This window comes from Neopelma chrysocephalum, unplaced genomic scaffold (assembly GCF_003984885.1).
Source record: "Neopelma chrysocephalum unplaced genomic scaffold, ASM398488v2 Primary Assembly neopelma1_367, whole genome shotgun sequence".
In the NCBI taxonomy this organism is placed as follows: domain Eukaryota; kingdom Metazoa; phylum Chordata; class Aves; order Passeriformes; family Pipridae; genus Neopelma; species Neopelma chrysocephalum.
The window spans coordinates 911,495-920,201 of NW_020898031.1; the positions used below are offsets into that span (position 1 = coordinate 911,495).

Genomic DNA, 8,707 nt, shown 5'->3' on the forward strand with positions numbered 1-8,707 from the left:
CCGTTAGGGGTGGGCAGTTGCTGTGGGGCTGTTACCAGTGGGGCTGTTACCAGTGGGGCTGTTACCAGTGGGGCTGTTACTGGCCCACGATGGGGCCACTTTGTGCGATGCCACCACTGCTGCTCCTGCTGCTCCTGGAGCTGCTGCACGAGGCCGGGCAGGGGCCCCCTGCGCCCTCCATCCCCCGGCTCTGGGCTCAGCCCTGGGGGTCTCTGTCCCCTCTGGGGTGGCAGGTTCCATCCCAGGTCACGATCCCGCAGCGGCTGCCGGCAAACGTGAGCAGAGCGACGCGGCTGCAGCAGGTACGGGGCTGGGGAGGGGGAGAGGGGGAGATGGAGGGAAGGTAGGGGGGCAATGAGGTCTTCAGCTGCAGGGGAGAGCTGGGGGGGGTGCAGATGTGCTGGCAGCTGTAATGGTGTCACCACAGCAGAGCTGCCAGCACGGTGCTCTGTGCTCACCCCTGGCGTTCGCAGGGGGGCTCGGGTGGTGCTGGTCCAACTCCCTGCCCCTAATTCTCCCGTTCTCTACTTTTCTGCACGCACAAGGACACGGTGTCCTACGTCCTGAGGATCGAGGGGAGGCCCTACACCATCCACCTGCAGCAGCAGTGAGTTTGCCCCGATGCTGCCCCTGCTGACAGTCCCTGCCCCGTTCCCCGGTGGCTGCAGGACCCGCGAGGAGCTCGAGAAGCTCAGGGTGATGGATGTTGTTGTAAGTGTTCACTTTGCACCTTTCTCTTGTAGTGCCTTTTTATCTGACGATTTCCAGATTCACGTGTCGGACGAGGAGGGCTCTTTGCCCCCTGACTCAGCCCACATGGAGGTAACCTGCCTTGCTTTGGGGTGTTTGTACCCTGGGTGTCTCAGCACAGATCTCTGCCCAGTGCAGCCAGTCCAGCTGTCTGGGTGAGAATCACCTTCCCAGCCACAGGAGGGGCTCCCTGTCCTCTGTCCCGCTGTAGGGAGGCTGCCACTACTGGGGGTACATCGATGGCTTCCCCAGCTCAGCAGTGACCCTCAGCACCTGCTCGGGGCTCAGGTAATGTACCCAATGTTCCTGTGCTGCCCTGCCCCTGGGTGCTGCCAGGCTTTGCTATGGGGAGCCCGGGGATGGCCTGGAGGCAGTGCCAGGAGTAAATGGCCAGTGCCAGGTGTAAATGGCCAGTGCCACTGCCTTGGCAGGGGTTTGCTGCAGTTTGAGAACGTCAGCTACGGGATCGAGCCCCTGGACGATTCCCCTGCTTTTGAGCACCTCGTGTATCGAGTGAGCGAGGAGGACACAGCAGGTCCCTCCCTGGCCCACAGCCCCCCCGGGACAGGGCTGGGTGGGCTGGTGGCAGAGGAGACCTCAACCAAGGCCCATGGGGGTGACGAGGTGAGCGGTGGCTGCCCCTGCAGTGCTGCTGCTGTCCTGTCCCTGAGGAGGATCCCACAGGAAGCTTTGGCCGGACACTTGGCCACAAGCTTTGAAGGGAGGCTCGAGCAGCACAGCAAAGGGCAGTGGTGAGGGGCCAGAGAGCACAGGGGTCTGTCCACTGTGGAGCCCATTTTCTCTTCCAGCTCCCCTCGGCCGCAGCACGATCTCCCAAATACCTCGCAGTGCACGTGGTTCTGGACAGGGCTTTGGTGAGTCTGTGCCAGACACTCCCCCTGCCTCTGCCTGACTCCTGGGAGCAGGGCAATGGTGCCATTTCCCAGCTTGTGCAGGGATTTGTTTTCCCTTTCGAAAAATTAGGTGTCCTGTGGATTTTGAAGGAAAAGAGGAGTGCAAATCTGTAGCTCCCATCTCCATGGCTGGGTGCTGGGTGCTGGGAATCATTTCAGTGTTCTGACACTGTTCTGTACTTACATCCTCTTGGGTTGTTTTTCAGTACAACTATATGGGGTCAGACCCGAATGCTGTCACACAGAAGATAATCCAGGCTTTCAATTTAGTCAACAATGTGAGTTTTAAAGTCTAATTTGTACTGCAGCAGGATGGGGGGGGAAAGCAGGGGTGATATTGGTAGTGGTCACCTCTCTCCTAGCTGCTTTTGGGTTTAGGAGGAGGTTATGTAAAAAATTCCAGCTTCCCCAAGAAGGTTTTTCCTCTGGGTGTCAGTCTGCTGCAAAAGAACATCCTTCCCCATGCAGTGGCCCTGTCTTGTGCAGATGGACAGAACACCTTAGGGCAGCCAAACCCCAGCATTGCTCCCCTCTCCATGCAGCAGATCCCTGTTCTCACTGATCACATTAACCTGCTTCCTCTCAGGTGCTTATGAGCAACTTCCAGTCCTGTTCTTCACTCCACTGGTGCCGTTATGGTTCATGTGTGCAAGGAGAAATTAGTCCCAAAATCACTAAGGCCTTCCTATGAAGTTATTGGGCTTTGGCTCAGGCCTCTTGCTATATCTCTCCTTTTTTTAGGTCTGTTCATTCTTTTTGGCTACAGATGTCATTGAGGGACTGACAGCACAAAGGGAAGGTGTGTGAGCAGGTGTTTTCTTTCTGCTTTCAGATGTTTAATCCCCTTAACGTCACCATTGTGCTGTCCTCCCTGGAGCTGTGGGCAGAGGGAGATAAAATCCCGACAGCAGGGGACACAGATGACCTTCTGCAGCGATTCTTACGGTGGAAACAGCTGACTCTGGCACTGCAGGCTCATGATATCGCTCTTCTCTTGGGGTGAGATAAGGGTTCCTTAGCATTAAAGGTTACCTAGCAGAGATCAGTCAAACCAACTGTGAAGATTCCCACAACAAATGCTTTTTTAAAAAGCCGTATTTCTTACACAATTCCTATTTTCTTAATATTCTGGAAGCGTTTCTTCCAAGGCATTCCTTCTAACCAGCCCTTCAGTGGCAGTGCAGCAGCCATGGTGGTGCCATCCCATCCCATCTTATCCCATCCCATCCCATCCCATCCCACCTGCCCTGGCTGAGGAGAGGCTCCACAGGCTCTGGCAGTGGACACCAGCCCCCCACCACACAGAGCTCCCCTGGGGACAGCAGAGCCACTGGAGGGGACTGTGGCTGGACAGACCCACTGACCCACAGCCACGGGGTGTCCTGGGCTGGGTGACCAGTGCACTCCCCTCTGTTCCAGGTACAGGGACCAAGGAGCTCCCGCGGGCACAGCGGCTCTGGGAAAGGCTTGTCAGAGAGATGCTGCTGCTGCAGTGGCCCTGGTACAGTCCCACCTGCCCCCTGGTACAGTCCCACCTGCCCCCTGCCCGTCCCCAGCCAGCCCATGTGGCCGAGAACCCACGGGCAGCAGGGACAGGGATGGTTGGGAGCGGGTGGGAGTATCCACGTCCACGGCAAGGGTCTCCACAGGGAATGCTCAGCTTTGCATCCTGGCTCTCTCCTCCCTCCAGTGCCACGGGAAGGCGACGCTGGAGTCCTTCTCTGTGCTGCTGGCTCAGGTGCTGGGTCGCAGCCTGGGCATGAGCTCTGACAGTCCCCGAGCCTGCGGCTGCTCCGGGCGCGTCTGCACCATGAGCCCCGCGGCGCTGTGAGTGGGCTGGGGGGGTACGGGGTGTCCCCTCCTCAGGGGTGTCCCCTCCTCAGGGGTGTCCCCTCCTCAGGGGTGTCCCCAACAAATGTCATAACATTGCAAAAATCACGACAAATTAGAATCGTGGAGTCGCAGAATCGCATGGAGTCCGTCCTGTGACCAATCCCCACCTTGTCACTAGACCAGAGCACTTTGTGCCAGGTCCGGTCATTCCTTGGACACCTCCCGGGGTGGTGGCTCCACCGCCTCCCCGGGCAGCCCCTTCCCATGCCTGAACACCCTTTCAGCGACCAAATACCCGCTTTTATTCCTTTGAGAAGGAAAAAAAGGAATAATTAAATAACAATTCAGTGCTTAATTTGACAAAAGAGGCCTTTGCTCTCCAAAACGAGGGTACTTATGTTTCTCAGTCTCCGTTAATGAGCTTTAGAGCAGGTGACCTGACAGACCCTCGGGGCCATCGTGCCCTGTGCCAGTGTTTGGGCAAGCCCTTGACTTGCACAGAGGTTTGGAGAGAGCGAGGGGTGGTGAATGCGTAACACGTAAACTGAAAATTGCTTTATTTTAGGCATTTCAGTGGGGCAAAAGCCTTTAGCAACTGCAGCGTTCGGGACTTTGAGACCTTCCTGAAGCAGGGCAGAGGCGTGTGCCTCTTCAGCAGACCCCGCCTGAGGCCCCTGTCCCCCCGGAGCGGGGCCGTCTGTGGCAATGGTGTGGTGGAGCCGGGCGAGCAGTGCGACTGCGGGGCACCCCAGGTGGGTGCTGGGGCCAAATCCCTGCGTTTGGGATGAGGGTACACGTGGAATAACGAACCCTGGAGACTGAGGGCCCCACTGCAGCGGGGGGGGCAGCCCAGAAGGGTTGTGTTGGGTTTGGGATGGCACCAGTCTGGTGGTGGCAGCTTTGCCCGTTTGTTCTGCTCGATGTTGCCCAAGTGGAGCTTTCTGGGGGGAAGGAGGAAGAGTGGGACCTGAGGGTACAGAAAAGTAGGATAATGTGGGTTTGCCACGTTTCCCCAGCAATGCCTGCACGACAACTGCTGCACCTGGAGATGTCAGCTTATGCCAAAAGCGAAATGTGCCTCTGGACCATGTTGTAAAAATTGCCAGGTGAGGCACACTTTTATAATTATCACAAAATCATTATTTATCTTTGGAGAAATAACATGTCCCCACGCTGAGGGATGGAGCCAAACTTCCTGCTGTGCAACGGGACAGGCTCCCGTGGTTGGGTTTCCTGGGAACCCTCAGGAGGGAATATCCCTGGGGGATCATCCTGGGCAGTGTCACACGCATGGTGTGACCCCAGTGCCTGGGTGGGGATCCCGACCCGGCAGCAGGAGGGGCTGTGTGGGCTCAGCCTGGCAGCTGAGGGTGGAGAGCTCTCCCTGCCCTCCAGTTCAGGAAGAAGAACTCTCTGTGCCGCCCCATCTCTGACTCCCAGTGTGACCTGCCCGAGTTCTGCAGCGGCTCCTCGGGGTCCTGCCCGCCCGACGTGTACGTGCAGGACGGGCAGAGCTGCGAGCGCGGCACTGGCTACTGCTACCAGGGGCGCTGCCAGTCCCTGGACCTGCAGTGCCAGCGGCTCTACGGGAAAGGTAACGGGCTCTCCTGGTGGCACTGGTGGCACTGGCACTGCCTGGGGGCGGGATAATGATGCTCAGTGCTCTCCAGTGCACCCGGCAGGGCACCAGGAGGGAAGGGCCTTAGGGAAGCGTTTCAAGCTTGGGTTTGGCTCTGGTTAATGAAGTCCCCCAGTGCTTCAGAGATAACAATGGAAATGACAAAAAGCAAATCTGTGGGTGAACTCTACCAGAGGACTGCCCCATTTGCTACTCCCTTGCTGATTTCTGGGGTTCAGGGCGTTTGCCAGGGTAGGGTCAGGCATGTTTTCTCTAATTAAGGAGGAAAAATGAAATTATTATAGTACATCCCTTTGTGTCCCTTTGAACTATAACAGATATTATTGCTAAACTTGTAGATTCAAAGAGTGCTCCTGTGGCCTGTTATGAGGAGATCAACAGCCAGCGGGACAGGTTTGGGCACTGTGGGTTCAAGACAGGCCGTGGGTACCAAGGCTGTTCTTGGAGGTACGTGGGGAGGGGGCACTGGCTCTGTCAAAATGCATGTTTGATTGGGACTGGGCAGTCAAGGGGAGTGTCAAAACTCCAGTTCATAATGAGATTTGTGAAGCAATGAATAGTTCTCTGTGTGTTCTCCTTGTTTTGGCTTCTCTCCTTATGTCACAGATCCTCTCTTGGACTTCCCAGTCCTGCTGATGTTTTCCCACCTTGTCCAGACTGTGCTGTTTAATGTTCCCGTGTTCATCAGGCAGCACATATGTGTGTGTGTGTGTGTGTGTGTGTGTGTCACACACATCCTGTGCAAATTATTGGCTTTCCAGGAACCTCAGGTGTGGGAAGTTGGTGTGCACGTACCCGTCCAGCAACCCCTTCCCCTCGGCTGCTGCCGCCGTGATTTACGCCCGAGTGAGGAAGCATTTGTGTGTCTCCATGAGTTACCTGAATGCATCAGCACTGCTGGATCCACTCCTGGTTCCACCAGGGACAAAATGTGGCTCTGAAAGGGTGAGGAAGCGCTTTGTAATCATCTGAAATGACAGATGTAAACTGTAAATATTAAGGAGGTTTTAGAAACGCCTGCTCCTTGCAGCAGTGTGCTGGGTATTTAAAACCACTATAAAACCGTGCAAATGTTGCATGAAGGTTTGGCAGTGTGTGAGCACAAGGCATGACCCAGACCCAGGGCAGAACTGTAGCTTTTTTTGTTGGTTTATTTTTTTAGAAATAGTGTGTTTTCCTTCCCCCTTTGGGCCTGCTGAGCGCTGTGTGGGTGAGGCAGTGCTGGGCTGTGGGTTTTTTTTCCCAGGTGTGCATCAACAACACGTGTCACCCCCGCTCGGTGCTGGGCTCCAGGTGTGACAGCCAGGTGATGTGCCACGGCCACGGCGTGAGTGCCCCGGGGCTGGGGGGCTGCAGGGGGGCTGCAGGGGGGCTGCAGGGGGGCAGGTTCTGTGGGTTCATTGCACACCTCTGGCTGTTCCAGGTGTGCAACAACAAGGGCAATTGTCACTGCTACCGGGGCTGGAAGCCCCCCAGCTGCCAGATCAGGGGCTCTGGGGGCAGCGTGGACAGCGGCTTCCAGCTGGTGGAGGGAGGTGGGTACAGGCAGCCCAGGGGGGATGGCACGGGGGTGGCAGTGCCCCGTGTCAGCTGGGCTGTCTCCTGCCAGGCCTGCCCCTGCAGCGAGCCCTGGAGCACGGGGAGCTGGCCTGGCTGGTGCTGGGCTCCAGCCTCGCCCTGCTCATCCTCGCCTCGGTCGTCGTCCTCGGCCTCATCCTGTGGCAGCAGGAGCTGCTGGGCTGGTGCCATGGGCAGCAACCGCGGGGCACAGAGGGGTGAGTGGGGCCCTGCCTGGGGCTGGATCCTCAGGGAGGGCAGGGGAGAAGATGAGGTGATTCCCCAGGGATGTACAGGGTGATTCCCAGGTGAGGCATGAGCATATTCCCCAGGGCTGAGGTCACCTCTGGACTGAGGTGGCCCTGGGAGACTGAGGCCTCCCTGAGTCACGTCAGGGCTGAGGCACCGCTCCAGGTCTCCCCACAGGGCCAGCCAGGACATGGACAGGGAGCTGGAGCCAGACCCGGAGCTGAACCTGGAGCCGGATGCACAGCTGGACCCAGAGCTGCAGACAGACCGAGAGCTGGACCCAGAGCTGAAGGCAGACGTGGGCCCAGCCCTGGAGCTGAAGCAGCACCACGGGCACTAATTAAAGGTGTTGGGCAAAGCCAGTGCTGTGGCCGGAGTCCCGTGGTTTTATGCTTACACAGTTTTTGCCTTTTGTCAGAGGAACAGGAAGAGTGCAGGGTGGATGTGGGGTCCCAGCCTCCTTAGGTCCCTTTCAGCCCCATTTCATCGTCTCCAGCCAGAAGGCAGCAGGAGGTTGGCTCCTGCGTGTCACCATTGGGCCAGCAGCCCATGGCACACTAGTCTGGCATTGCCAGGATCCTGGAGAACCCCCCCCGCAGAAACAGTGTCCCTGAGCTGCCACCCCAGGCCCCCTCAATGCAGCATCCCATGGGAGCCTGGCAGCCCCTCGGGGTGGTCCGGGGGGGAAGCCAATGGGGCGAGGGAGGTCCCCCAAGCCCTCTCCATGGGAACAGAGATCAGTGTTTGCTCCATGACAAAGCCTTATCTGCAACCTTTACCCGTGTTTGCTCAGACCCTCCGGCCATTGGGCGGCCAGGCCTGGCTCCCCCCAGGACAAGGTACATTCCTGGCTCAGCACATCCTGCCAGGGGCAGCCAGGCCACAGCACACTCTGATCCCACAGCACATCCTGATCCCACAACACACCCCGAGCCCACAGCACACTCTGATCCCACGGCCAGCGCCCGGCGATGGAGGCTGACGATGGCACCGAGGAGCCCCCCCTGCCCCTGGCACTGAGCAGCTTTCAGGTCTCCGAGGAGTTTGGCTTCCTGCTTCCCGACCCTCTGGTAGGAGCTGGCTGTGCCCCCCATCTGCCTGTACAGGGGGCAGAGAGGAAAATAGAGGGGTTGTGAGCAGCTTTCTGGAGGGGGGGGTTGATTCAGCTTACAAAGAGCAGTGAGGAAGGCAGGGGCTGTTTTGGCACAGGTAGTTTTGTAGGACAAACCCCTCACTTTCAAGTGATGAAGTGGCTGCAGCAAGTGGCAGGCGGAGAGGAGAATGAGCTTTGCCATTTACACACTGGCCTTGGCTCTGTGGGATTTTGGGGAGCACGAGAAGAGCAGTCACTCTGTGGGTCTCCCGTGTCCAATGCAGGGCCGTTGATCACTGGGCTGGCCCCACAGTGGGAGTGCAGGGGCACGGACAGATCGTGTTCATCACCCGTTAATTTGTGACCCCGCAGGCTCCTGTTACAGGAGAGGGAACCAGACACAAGCCATCAGCCCTGATGTGCGAGGCTGGGTGGGTGCTGGGAGCCTGGGCACATTCACAGCCCCCCCTCTGCCTCTCTCCACCAAGACAGCGCTGCCAGAGCCCTACAGCCCCTGGATGGAGGTCGCCCACGAGCTGCCCCAGCTGATCGAGAGCCACCGGCTCCGCTCCCGCGTTCACCAGGTACCGTGTTCTCCTCCTGCCTCTGGAGCTCTCCCAGACCTCGGTACCGTGTTCTCCTCCTGCCTCTGGAGCTCTCCCAGACCTCGGT

At 58.1% G+C, this 8,707-nt stretch overlaps 2 protein-coding genes across 7 annotated transcripts in view; both read left to right on the forward strand.

Annotated features, from left to right (window-relative positions):
• The first annotated feature begins 76 nt into the window (after positions 1-76).
• On the forward strand, positions 77-7,338 carry LOC113978948 (disintegrin and metalloproteinase domain-containing protein 32-like). 5 transcript variants are annotated; one of them, XM_027706310.1, is made up of 19 exons: positions 77-302; positions 546-607; positions 744-822; positions 962-1,038; positions 1,182-1,374; positions 1,560-1,625; positions 1,871-1,942; positions 2,497-2,663; positions 3,084-3,165; positions 3,355-3,491; positions 4,063-4,249; positions 4,514-4,603; positions 4,893-5,091; positions 5,475-5,583; positions 5,898-6,081; positions 6,383-6,463; positions 6,560-6,671; positions 6,746-6,911; positions 7,108-7,338. In XM_027706310.1, the coding sequence occupies exons 1-19, from the start codon at positions 90-92 to the stop codon at positions 7,280-7,282; spliced, it is 2,451 nt and encodes an 816-aa protein (XP_027562111.1). In that variant the 5' UTR covers positions 77-89; the 3' UTR covers positions 7,283-7,338. The 5 variants fall into 5 exon arrangements, with proteins under 5 accessions (XP_027562111.1, XP_027562112.1, XP_027562113.1 ...); XM_027706311.1 differs by having other exon boundaries at positions 7,120-7,338; XM_027706312.1 differs by having other exon boundaries at positions 6,383-6,442.
• Positions 7,339-7,449: 111 nt separating this feature from the next.
• The window catches only part of IDO2 (indoleamine 2,3-dioxygenase 2), a 6,909-nt gene continuing 5,651 nt past the window's right edge, over positions 7,450-8,707 (forward strand). The window contains exons 1-3 of one of the 2 annotated variants that reach the window (XM_027706316.1): positions 7,450-7,821; positions 7,876-8,012; positions 8,524-8,619. In XM_027706316.1, coding sequence (XP_027562117.1) covers positions 7,914-8,012; positions 8,524-8,619 — 195 coding nt within the window. In that variant the 5' untranslated portion in view covers positions 7,450-7,821; positions 7,876-7,913. Of the gene's footprint in view, positions 7,822-7,875; positions 8,013-8,523; positions 8,620-8,707 lie in introns of those variants that run through there. The other variant, XM_027706317.1, reaches the window with a different exon arrangement.

Coding starts and splice junctions, on each gene's coding strand:
- LOC113978948 (XM_027706310.1), top strand. CDS start 90: ATGGGGCCACTTTGTGCGATGCCACCACTGCTGCTCCTGCTGCTCCTG. Junction 3,166..3,354: donor CTGCTGCTGCAGTGGCCCTG/GTACAGTCCCAC, acceptor TCCTCCCTCCAG/TGCCACGGGAAGGCGACGCT. Junction 5,584..5,897: donor TACCAAGGCTGTTCTTGGAG/GTACGTGGGGAG, acceptor TTGGCTTTCCAG/GAACCTCAGGTGTGGGAAGT.